Raw genomic sequence first — 12146 nt, 5'->3', positions numbered from 1 at the left:
ACCCGCTATTTTCGAGGTTGTTCCCCAGAGCTGCTGCCAGCCCTCCGTTTGTGTCTCACTGGGCAGGGTTTAGCCACACGGCACCCTCAGCACATGGCATCTGGATAAGAGTCTGCATTCCAGGTGGCCGTGTGCCCAGGTAGAAATCGGGCATCCTTGTTCCATGCCAGAGGACCGCATGGGCACAGCTGGCTCTCGGCCATGCTCCACGCCTGTCTGCATCTCCACAGGCCCGTTCTAAGACTGTCCTGCCTAAAGTGCTCTCCGTGTCCCACGTGTCCCTATTCCTCAGCTCACTCCTGCCTGCCCTGAAGCAGCAGGTTCGACAGTGATGCAGTGACATGCCTGGTCCAGCGTCTTGCACTTTCCACACATCCACACTGGACACTTCCTATCATCTCCATCCATCGCTGTGCGATGGCTTCTCCAGGCCCATCTTGAGGTTGCCGCCTCGTGTGGGCTGGGCCCAGCACCAGGCTGAGACCTTGGCATGTGGAAGGAAGGTGCTCAGTAAATACCTGTGCCCTGCGAGCTTCACGCCCACCTACTCTTCTCCTGTGCTCTCCCTATGTGCCCAAGATTTTAGCCAAATGGGGCTACTCACTGCCTACCATATCCCCTGTGGCAGAGACCAAAGCCCTCTGTGCAAATCTATCCTTGGCCTTGTGTAGCAGACGGCTGGAAGCCCCTTCTGAGTGGGGGCCACATTCCAAGCCCCCCATGGCAACGTCACTGTCCACTGTGGAATGTGCGTGCATGACCTCCATGCCACACACAGGCCAAGTTTCTAGGACACCTCCCAGGCGCAGCTCCCAGGACCTCCCTCCCCTGCAGGCTAGCTGCAGGAAGTGCCGGGGTGGACAGCCACAGACAGAGGGAGTCCCGCCCAGATGCCACCCTGTGGAGGAGCTGCACTGCCCTGTCCACGCTGGGGTCATTTCCTGCCCCACTTCAGACACCCTGACTTCTGCTCTTCAAGTACTTTCCCATTTCCCTGCCTTTGGCATATGGCCCTTCCCCTCAGTGGGCCCTTCCTGTCCAAAGTCCAATCAACTTCAACACCCACATCAAAATGATATCAGAGAAGGCCTGGTATCTGGCCTCAACCCACCCCATCTTCTAGTAGGCTGTTGACTCCACCACAGGAAAGAATTCAAGGACAGTCACAGCACAAAGTGAAAACAGGTTTAATGTAATGGTTAAGAAGTGTAGGCTTCGGGCCGGCCCGTGGCGCACTCGGGAGAGTGCGGTGCTGATAACACCAAGGCCCCGGGTTTGGATCCCATACAGGGATGGCCGGTTTGCTCACTGGCTGAGTGTGGTGCTGACGACACCAAGTCAAGGGTTAAGATCCCCTTACCGGTCATCTTTTAAAAAAAAAAAAAAAAAAGAAGTGTAGGTTTCCCAGAGAAAGTGTGGCCTAGCTCCAGAGACTGAGCAGGGCCCACACCAAGTTTAATACAAAAGTAAGAAATGCACACTTAATGTTTAGTACAAAGTGCAGGCTGGCTCAAGAGTGTGAGCAACAGCCCCTAGAAATAAGCTTAACACCAAAGTAAAGCATGCACACCTCTCCTGGGGGGGTGCGGGTTGGCCCCAGGTAAGCACACAACCAAAAGCAGCAGGTTTGATACAAAAATGAGAAATGCACATTTACAAAGTGCAAGCTGGCCCCAGTGATACAAAAAGAGAGAAATACGCACCTCAGGTGAAGTATGGGCCAGCTGTAGAGTGAGCAACAGCCCTGCCTTCGGCCAGGATTCCAATTTTACAGTTTTTGTGTCTAATACATATTCATACTATCTAATGAATATTCAACTAGGGGTGTTTCCCTGTTATGTAATATATAGACTTGCACATGCTCAGTTGGTCTCTTTTTAGAGTCTGCTCACTGGTTGAATTCTAACATATGCACAGGAAAATACCTAGAATATCCAGTGCTCCCCAACGCCCCTAGTGGAAGGTTAAAGGATTAAACTCCCCTCTACTGAGCATGCTCAGCTGCTAGGGTTAGATAACCCCTCCCTAATGAGCATGCCCAGCCACTTGAGGTCTCAATCTGCCTGTGTTGGTGGCAAAAATAGGTCTAAAAGCAGCAGTAACTTTCCTTTAGGGGAGGAACTCGAGGAGGGGCCTGAGACTTCAGGAAGTGTCCTGAAACCCAGAGGTGCTTCCTGAAGCCTGAGCAGAGAGAAACTGAGCACTGCCTATCTCAGAATGTTGCAGCTCTGGGAAGCCTCCACGCTGCTCCTGTGCCCCTCGTGGCAGTGCTCCCAAAGCTTTCAGTGCATGGTACCATGGTTGGCGGCCATGTGGCTATCTGAAGGCAGAGTCTGACACTTGAATTTTTGAAACACAGAGATTGGAACACACCAGGCACAAATAAAGCATAAATAAGTGGCCTGTGTTCACATTCCCGCATGACACTAGCCCAGCTGTAGGTGGACGGGGTCCCAGCCTCTCTAAGCCCTGGATTCTATGTCCATAAAGTGTTAGTATGTCTACCTCTAACTCATAAGTGTTGTCCATTCACTCAACAAAAATGAAGTGTGTACCAACCTCATGGGAGTTACTGGGTTGGCCTTGAAGACACATGAGCAGTGGCCAGGGCCCTGCCCTCCCAGGCTGAGAGTCAGGGGACAGGAAGAGTGTCCACCAGGGCAGAGACAGGAGTGGACAGCCTGCACACACCCAGCCCTGTGCAAAGCAGTCATCTCAGTGCCCGGGGATGACCATCAACACTGATTTACCTACGTTCTCATCTCGCTGTCTAGCTTCTCTTTCAGCCTCAAAAGCAGATGAAGTTCTGGTCAGGTGGGAGCGTGCTGGCTCCTATCTTTTGGAAGAGCTCTTTGAGGGAAATCTGGGGAAAGAATGTTGTGAAGAAATCTGTCTACAAAGAAACCAGAGGAGTATTTGCAAGTGACATAATCACCTTATCACCCCACCACAAACACACACTCTTTCTATTCAGACTTCGGGCTGTCTTAGCGTCGTTTCTCAGAGACAAAGCTTAATTAATTAACCTATTTACTTACCGATAAGGTTGACATAATCCTAATTAGAGAAGTAGAGTAACTTGCCCTTGACCCACAACCAATAATAAGTGGGAGACCCAGGATGCTAACTCAGGTCCTCCCACCCTTAAACTCTTTCCTCGGGTTAAGCAAATTCAGCACATTGATTGGACTTACCCATCACACATTACGTTATCGTGACTCTGAATTTGGTACTTTTAATAGAATATTAAATATGTTTTATTATGTCAAAAAAATTTTAAACACAAAAATCCTCCCTAGGATGCCTACATAGTAAGAAAATTTCTCATAATCTCCATTTTGGATTGAGCAAGTAATTTTTTTCACACATGCATGTATACACTAAATAATACAGGTAAGAATTTACCATGTTTAATTACTACACTAGATCTTAGCCAAAAGGCCGAGAAGCGATGCCATGTTTAATTACTCATAAGACGTCAAAACCTGAGTCAAACCCAAGAGGTTGAACATTTGTGTGTAAACATTTCAGAATAGTAAAATATTTAATAAAGACTTCCCAGTTATACATATAAATGTAGCAATACTTATAGTTGGCTAAATAAAATGTTGGCATATTTCTCTAGTACATTTTTAAAATGTTTTTAAAATTATAGTTTCTTAAATGCCCACGTATAAGAGAACTCTTACAAAATAGACCATCATTAACATAATTAGATAAATTCTTAATGCATATGAAAAGAGTAAAAATATTTCTAAGTATTTTGCCCTAAATGTTAGTTTTGAACTTTCTGGTAAAGGAAAAATTGTGTTCTTAATTTATTACCATGATGTCATTCGTGTCCGAGTGTGATTTCGGTAGCTACAGTTTCTTACGTTCTCTTTCTAGGCTTCAAGTCTGAGTAATTTTCCTAATTTTAGATATCCTCACCCCAAACTAACCTCTCCCAACCCTCCACACACATATATACCTTGAAAACTCTAATCTGTTTATTAAAAAAGAACAGGTGATGTGAGTTTTTAATGTTTCATGTGCTTTGTAGAGTGAGACCAGGGAGATTGGTCCCCGAGGAGGGGAGGGACCCTGGGGGCAGGGTGTCTGTGCCTCCCACCACAGGCCGTGGTAAATACATACTGAGTAGTATTTGTTACATATATATTACATAAACTTAACATAAATAGGTAGGCTATTAAAGAGTAAAAAATTCTGCATTCTTTGTCTCAACCAATATTCTCCTATTAGATGAATAAAATCAAACATTTTATTATCTTCCAATCCATCTACAGGAAAGAATATAGAAAAACAGATGTCCAGCTTGTAACGTTTTTGTGCTTTAACTTTACAGGCTGACCTCTGGAGAGGTTTAACACTTTGGCAAGTGGTTTTTCCACCTCTTTCAAGGGTCACTTCCTCTTCTCTTTCCTTGAGGTGAGGTAAGGACATCAGCTGAGGATGGTTCATGACTTTGAGTCTCCCTGAGGGTGGGTCAGGGACCACCAGGACCCTGAGGAAGCACACGCGGCTCTGGTCTTGCCCAGCATCTGGGCAGTTCCCAGGCACCTGGGGGGCTTGGGCCGTGGGGCTGGAAGGACTACCCCGCCCCCCCCGCCCCCCCAGCAGTTCCTTCCATCTGTACAGCCCCTGGTATCCTGGGAGGGCTCATGTGGCAGAAGGGTCAGAACTCATACCAAGTTTTGAATGGCGATGGCCCGGACCAAGATGACTGTGGTCTGGGGACTGCTCAGCAGGTGTTCCTGCGGGAGGAGCACAGGCGGGTGACCTCAGAAAGAGGAGAGTGATGCAGACCGGGGACCAATGGGGACAAAGGGAGCAGAGCAAGGACCCACCTTGAAGTGAGAAAGGGAGAGCTGCAGCCACACTGGACAGACATGGTGACAATGGGGCAGGCAGGAAGGAAGAGGTGGAGATGGGCCTTGTGGGGCAGGTGGTGGCACATGGGTGGGGGGCGGGGGGACCACATGGAAGCAGAAAAAATGAGCAGGGGCACCAGCGGCCAGCCACCTGTGAGCTGAGCAGCAAGCAGCCAGGGGATGTCCCAGGGAGGCCCCAGGGATGGCTGAGGTGACACCAGTGGGGACAGAGGTTGAGTCCCGGCCAGCTCCACTTCTCTCTCCTGCAGGTGGCCCCCTGTGTGGGACCCAGCCCTGTTGAGACAGGAGGTGCTCAGTTTCCCTGGGCTCAGGTTCCAGAATGCACCTCTGGGTTTCAGGACACTCCCCGAGGTCTCAAGCCCCTCCTAGAGAAGAGTTACTGTTGCTTTTACACCTGTTCTTGTCACCAAGACAGGGAAATTGAGACCTCAGGGGGCTGCTTATGCAGATCCAGTGACTGGGCATGCTCGGTAGGGAGGGGTTATAGAACCATGGTAGCCGAGCATGCTCAGTAGAGGGAGTTTAATCCTTTGATCCTCCACTAGGGGCGCTAAAGAGGACATAATTTTCTTGAATATGTCTGGTGCATGTGACAAAATCTGACTAATGAATATGCTCCAAAAGAGACCAACTGAGCATGTGCAAGACTATGTTACATAACAGGGAACCACCCTCTTAGTTGAATATTCACTAGATGGGCATGAATATGTATTAGATAGAAACTATAAAAGCTGAATCCCAGCAGAAGGTGGGCTATTGCTCACTTTCCTGGGGCCAACCCGCACTTTGCCAGCTGAGGTGTGTAGGCTTTGATTTAGTGTCAGACTTACCTTCAGCGAGCGGCTGCTCACTCTCTTGAGCAGGCCTGCACTCCTACTGAACTGTAAGTGTGTGTTTCTTACTTTTGTGTTAAACTTGCACAGGCCCTGCTTGGTCCTGTGAACCATGACCAGGCACAAGATCCTCCACTGGAAGTCACACCCCAAGTGCAGGCTGTGTTCCATGAACTGCACTCTCCTCCCCCAGATACCCTGCTGTATTTTTCATGGTCTAGGGCCCCCTTCTCCTCCTCCCCAGCCCACTCCCACCTAAACCCTTCATGATCTGCTCACCAGCTGGGGAGGGGGGGGTCTCATGCAGGCATTAGCAGAGCCAGGCACACCAGCTGGAGACATTCCCACAGGGAAGCCTCAAAGCTTTGTGAACGAGTATTTCTTAAATACTCATGCAACATGTCCTCGTGGGGTCGAGGAAACCGATTTCCGACCAATGATTATCAACCACGGAAACAAATACTCTTAATCCTTTCAATGCCTCTGGTCAGCTCCAAGTCCACTTCTCTGGGGAAACATTATTTCCAGCCCATGCCTCTCCCCCGAGTCCAGATTTCTACTCCAGCTGTCTCCTTGATGGCCCCAGGTAATAAGGTCTCCCAGACGCTCCACACCTACATGTGCCAAAGGGGGGCTCTGATCTTCCCCGCTCCCAGCCGCTCAACCACCCACACGGGGCCATGCTAAACATCCCCTCCTGGCTCCTGAAAGAAGCCATTTAAAGAGAAGAGCCAGCATAGTGGGAAATGAAAGACAACTAAGAAAACAGAGATATACTGCAATTTGCTGCATGCAGGAATACACCAGGACCAAGTTAGCTTTCCTGAGAAACAGAAGTGCTAGCAAGTCTCTGAATCTTTGCTTTCTCTGTGTGTACTCATGAAATACGGAGGTGTGGAAAACATTCACATGAAGAGCCAACAATCTGAGGACAATGAAGACATTGGGACTGAAAGTCCAGAACCCCACTACGGGGTCTCATGGCTGGCTTGGCTTCAGCGCAGCCATGTTGAGCCACCCCCCACCCCCCATTTTCCCTTCTTCTCTGGGAACTGAGATTCCTCTCCTGGAAAGTGGCAAACATTACTATTATCATGAAAGGAACATCTTGTGAGCTGTGCGTAGCACACTTTGGGCCGGAATGCTTTGTACTGAGACAGTGGCTAATTGGGAGTCTATGACTTAAACTACCAGATATTATTGGACCACAAGGACTGTGTTACCTGCCATACCACTGATTTCAAAATTGCCCATTACTCTGAACCTTCCCTAAAAGTCTTATAACCCCCTGCTTTCCTTAGTTCAGGGGAACTGATCTGGCTCAGTCTCCCCTGCACATTCATGGAATAAAGCTTTTGGCTGAAAAAGCACCTGGCTTGGGTCTCTATCTACCTTTTCTCCATCTCGCTGAACCTAATTACCCACATGCAAGGAGATGATAAAATGACCCTAATGTTCCCAAGTTAGCATTTTTGGTTTTTCCCTTGTTTTCCTTTTCAGCTAAAAATGAATGTCACCCCGAGAGGATTAATGGGTTTCTCCACCTTGACAACCGGGAGAGGAGTCCCGCAGGTGCAGCTCCGCTGGGGCTGCAAACTTGGCAGGGCCCACAACCGTGTGCTCCGCTGAGTTCCCACGCAAGGAGGATGGTCTGCTGCCTCCGCCCTGCTTCCCCGGCAGCCACAGGCAAAGGCCCCCTCTTCTTTTGGCGAGCACCATTCCAAGGGGCCGTGGCCCCACACTGCGGCCTCCATCACGTTGGCGAGAGCCCCTTCTGCCACAGCTGCCCGGCTGCTCTTTTTGGAGCTAAAGTGTGAGCACCAGAGTAGGAAATGAAACCAGTGAACCTGCCCTGCATGTGCGTGACAACCACTCAAGTCGCCTGCGTCGAGGACAAGGTTCCAGAGGGGCCGTGGATGAGCTGTCTGCAGAGCAAGGCAGACCCACGTGTTGGAATGGTTTCACTTTGTGCAAAAGGGACAAGCAGCTCTCAAACTTGGTTACTTTGCAAAGATGAGCTAGAACAGTTGATGAAGTTTTCTTCTTTAGTAAATTTTTGTGAACAGAGGAAATGTACGTACTTTGAAAAGGCTGAACAATGGCAGTGCTGTCTATGGACTGGATTGTGCCCCACAAATTCAGAAGTGGAAGCCCTGACCCCTAGTGTGACTGTATCTTTAGGAGGAAATTAAGGTTAAATGCGGTCATAAGGGTAAGGTCTTAATCTGACAGGACTGTGGCCTTATAAGAAGAGGAAGAGAGAAAGAGAGCATCTCCCTCTGACACAGCAAGAAGACGGCCACCTGCAACTCAGAGGAGGGCCCTCACCAGAACCGCACTCTCCTCATCGCAGACTTCCAGCCTCCAGAAGTGTGAGGAAAGAAATCCCTGTTGTTTAAGTTACCCAGCCTGTTGTATCTGTTATGGCAGCCCAAGCTGATTAATACAGGCAAGCTATAAAATCTGGGAAATTTAAATCAAATTAAATTCTGCTTTTAAAAAGAAGCCTTAAGATAAATAAGCATTTTGATCATGTAAAATGTTCAAATTTAATATATAAAAATAGACATATCCTGAAAGATACAATAAAGAATATGACATCTGTATAAATCCAGAATGCCTTTTTTATAGAAAAAGCTATAAAAAGTCACAAAGATAAGCCTCTATGAACCACGGTTATGAAAAGTGAACCATAGCTGCCTTAGCACAAAGCCTCCTTCACAGAAGACTCACAAATGCTCCAGAGCCAGCAGAGGTATTTGCACTTTCTGAAAAAGGAATTCCAGGTCTTTCTGAGGTTGGCATTAGTTATGAATGATGGAGGTACAGGCAACTCAAACTCAGTCTCAGCATTCCTGGGACTAAAATCAAAAGGAACAGACTGCTCCCCCATCCTCAGGGCTGTTCATACACTCAACACACCGTGGACAGCGGAGGGAACGGGTTTTGCTTGCTGACAACTAGCTTTTGGTGCTGATGCGATATGTAGCCTTTAATGTGACCCTGGAGGAGAGAAAAAGAGGAATTAGCTTACATTTCTGAATGCGAGTCACATCAAAGATGCTGAGTGGTTCAATTAATTAGTTCCTTGGTGTACGCATTTTCTACCAATAACAGTGCAATTCAATTCACTGAGACGACAATGAATCAAAAATAAAAACATATGGTGGAGAATACAGAAGTATATATCCATCTACCCTCTCCCCTACAGGCCCTTTGAATGGTATTTCCTGGGATAAAATTAGTTATCAGAAAATACCTTTGTAAAAGCCAAGGGCCTTTTAACAATTTTAACACCACCACATTAAAGCTTCAAATTCTAGACCAAACGCTGTTTGCATAGCTGTTCAAATTAAAACAACGCTCACACACCATGTATATCAAATTAGCCAGAATACACTGGACTTCATCAATGTCCACATCTTCCACCTGCATGAACTTCAGGGCAACTAGAAAAGCATCCAGAGACAGCTGATGTGTTCTGAGTAACAAATACCTGGGAGAGGAGAGAGAAATTCACTCTAGTCACTAACGGAGTGCAGCACCTCAAAGGCCAGGGACAAGTACCAGGAGAGAGTGGGTAGGGAAAACACATCTTTTAATAAGCCAGCATTCAAAAGGCACTCAAAAAGATCTCCACCTTAGCTAGTTGTGAACGAAGGAAATGAGCAAACAATCCCACATGTTCTGACAAAATGTGAAGAATCTGACTCTCAGGGCTGATGTTGTCACGTGTCTGCTCAGACAGACTTGGGTCACTCCCCCAGAAGTGCAGGCAAAGCTTTTGTGACCTCTCTCAGCACCAAGGCCCCCAGGAGGCAGTGGGCGGGAGTTTCCTTTCATTCTACACAATTAAAGGGGACCCTGCCTCCCTGCCCTGTCCCTGCAGGCTGCCATCCCTATCTCAGAAGGGACGTCCCCCACCTGTAAGCTTTCACAATCCAACTCTACCCCGTGAACTGCACCAGGAGCGTAAACCTGTCGGTCGAACACTTACACTTTCTTAAAGAGATTCCTGTAGGTAATGATCTTCAGCTTCTCGAGGATGAGGAAAATACCACAGCGGATAAAGAAGGTCTCGTGCTTGGCCAGAGCCTCGTTCAGCAGGAGCAGATTGCCTTCGCTGGTGACAGACAGAACCCCAGGAGGAGCGCATCAGAAGCAGCACTTTCTCACACGACATGCCATTTTTAAAAATCCCAAAGGCCAAAGGATAAAATAGTCTACCTTACAGCTCTGGTCACTTCAGCAAACTGCATGAGATGATACTTTTTCAAAAGCTCGATGGTTGGCATATGACCCTAAGACAAAGAGTTAATTTTCCAGCATAAAAATGCTTTCATTTTTAACAGAATTGTCTTTAATAAAATTCTTATCAAGGAATTAAGTTTTAAAACAAACCACCCCGAGTTTCTTAGAATTTCTTAAGTAGCTGAATAAGAATTAAAACCCTCATAGTACACTAGGAAAACCACCACCACCACAACACTGGTCTAGAAGTCAGAAAACCCGGGCACAACACCGTCTGTCATTCAATGACATGTGACCTTGGTCTTGACCTTCTCATGTCTTTTATCATTTATATACTAGGAGGGGTGTGATAACTGAAGAAATACTACTACAAGTATAAGATTTAAGAATACAGAAACATCTTCCAGAAGAATCAGCTAAGAAACCTAAAACTGCGTAAGTCTGGAACAGGTTAGCAGTGGACAGGCATGGGAGTGACACCGGTGCCTCTCGATTACAAGCTATGCTGAAATGTACTAACCATCTGTGTGTGCTGTTCTGATTATTTTTTAAATTTTAAATGGGAGAAAAGAAAGCTCTATCACTTTGAGGACGTATTAGTCAACTAACTTACCAGTTATTTGGCATTTCAAGTATCAAAAATAAATTCCGGTGACTAAATAAAACACCTACAGACAGGCTAGAATGACATTTTTCTTTCTTGGCTGCTCCACTGCTATTATTTTAGGTTTTTAGGGAGAAATACAAATAGTATGTACTTGTTTCATCTGTCACATGAACATCACACTTCTGAAGGATCTGCAAGTGTCAGACATGCAGCTACGCTGTCTTGGCCACTCACAAGGCTGATCCCCTCCCTCTCTATTCCTGGGGTGTGCTCACAGCAGCTTGGACTGTGATCAGCTACACACCATCTGCTATGTTTTAAAAAGCCCATCAGCTTCTCTAAAGCACCAGAGTCTGTAAAAACTGGGTAACCATCACTTACCAATAGCATTTTCACTGGAAGCAAATATATCAGAATCATCCTCTTGTTCTTCTGACTTGAGCGGTGACAGTGCTCAAAGGCAAAGGACAGGTACTCCTCGGCTGCAGAGACGGCCAGGGCCCGGCAGAAGTCAGACCCAAGCATCTCAACATCCTACGTGCCCTCCCTGCTCCTTATTCTACCATCTCATTCTTCCATGGAAGACAAAAGCTGCTTCCCTTTATTATCTCAAAAAAACAGCAGCCCAGCTTCATCTCCGCATCAGTGATTTTTCTTAAGTAAAATCCACAGCCCCAAATTCAAAGAGAACTGCCTGGGAAATACAACTCACAGAGGAAAAACTGAAGAAATTAGCTCCCACCAAGACTCTGACAGCCTGCGGTCACCTGGTGAACCACTACAGAGAGCACTTGACAAGCCTAACCCAGCTCAAATAATATCCACATTCAGGGAAAACAAAAAGACATGTAAAAAATGATTAATCACATATAACCAAACAGGATAAAAGTAACTTAGAGAAACATTCACCACCCTATAGCTGAGCGTGTAAATGATCACATACCTTAGAATTCCACTTAAAATTACCACATACTTAAAAAATTATCTTATTAACTTGTAACATTATCAGTACCTTAATAGAATTCAATAGAATATAATTTAAAAGCTTCTACCCTTTTGTTTTATATTTTAAGGAAAAAAAAAAAATAGATGGGGAAATAGCCAAGAAAAGCCCTTTTTTAAAAGCTCTAGATCTACTAAAATTTTTGTGAAAGAAAATGCATAAGCCTATAAAATTTTTTTAAAAAGAGCAATTATTATGTAAGAGTTGTTTTCGTTATCAGCGCATCCATGGCTATAACAACACAGGGAGAAAAGCTATTTTATTGATCTCGCAACGTTACGCTGCTTCGTGTACTTCGGAGCCTGTGCTCAGCAAATAGCTGAAGTGAGTTTAAAAAGTCTGGTTTGAGACAACAGAAGAGATCATAAAGAGCACCTCGTGCCAGCTGATCAAAAAGTTTAAACAAAAAAAGACTGGCTCCACACTCTTGAGAAAGTTAATGATATAAACTAATAATGTGATTTCATGACATCTAGCGCAGGCGTGGGGACAATGCCAATCATAAATGGCCATTCTGAAAAGCGCACAAACGAAATAGGACACTAGGTCCAAAGACATGT

At 46.3% G+C, this 12146-nt stretch overlaps 1 protein-coding gene and 1 pseudogene across 4 annotated transcripts in view; both read right to left on the bottom strand.

The window, feature by feature from the left end:
* Positions 1–3310: 3310 nt before the first annotated feature.
* Positions 3311–3453, bottom strand: LOC134382901 (U2 spliceosomal RNA; annotated as a pseudogene).
* Positions 3454–8306: 4853 nt separating this feature from the next.
* The window catches only part of PCID2 (PCI domain containing 2), a 31368-nt gene continuing 27528 nt past the window's right edge, over positions 8307–12146 (bottom strand). For 3 of the 4 annotated variants that reach the window (XM_063102356.1, XM_063102358.1, XM_063102357.1), the window contains exons 10-14: positions 10965–11065; positions 9953–10026; positions 9723–9848; positions 9098–9221; positions 8307–8728 (exon numbers count right to left, since the gene is read on the bottom strand). In XM_063102356.1, the coding sequence (XP_062958426.1) occupies positions 8639–8728; positions 9098–9221; positions 9723–9848; positions 9953–10026; positions 10965–11065 (515 nt within the window). In that variant the 3' untranslated portion in view covers positions 8307–8638. The remainder of the gene's footprint in view (positions 8729–9097; positions 9222–9722; positions 9849–9952; positions 10027–10964; positions 11066–12146) is intronic. The other variant, XM_063102359.1, reaches the window with a different exon arrangement.

Source organism: Cynocephalus volans, chromosome 7 (assembly GCF_027409185.1).
Source record: "Cynocephalus volans isolate mCynVol1 chromosome 7, mCynVol1.pri, whole genome shotgun sequence".
NCBI lineage: Eukaryota > Metazoa > Chordata > Mammalia > Dermoptera > Cynocephalidae > Cynocephalus > Cynocephalus volans.
The sequence above is the reverse complement of the archived record's forward strand: the minus strand, read 5'-3'. Positions and strand labels throughout refer to the sequence as shown.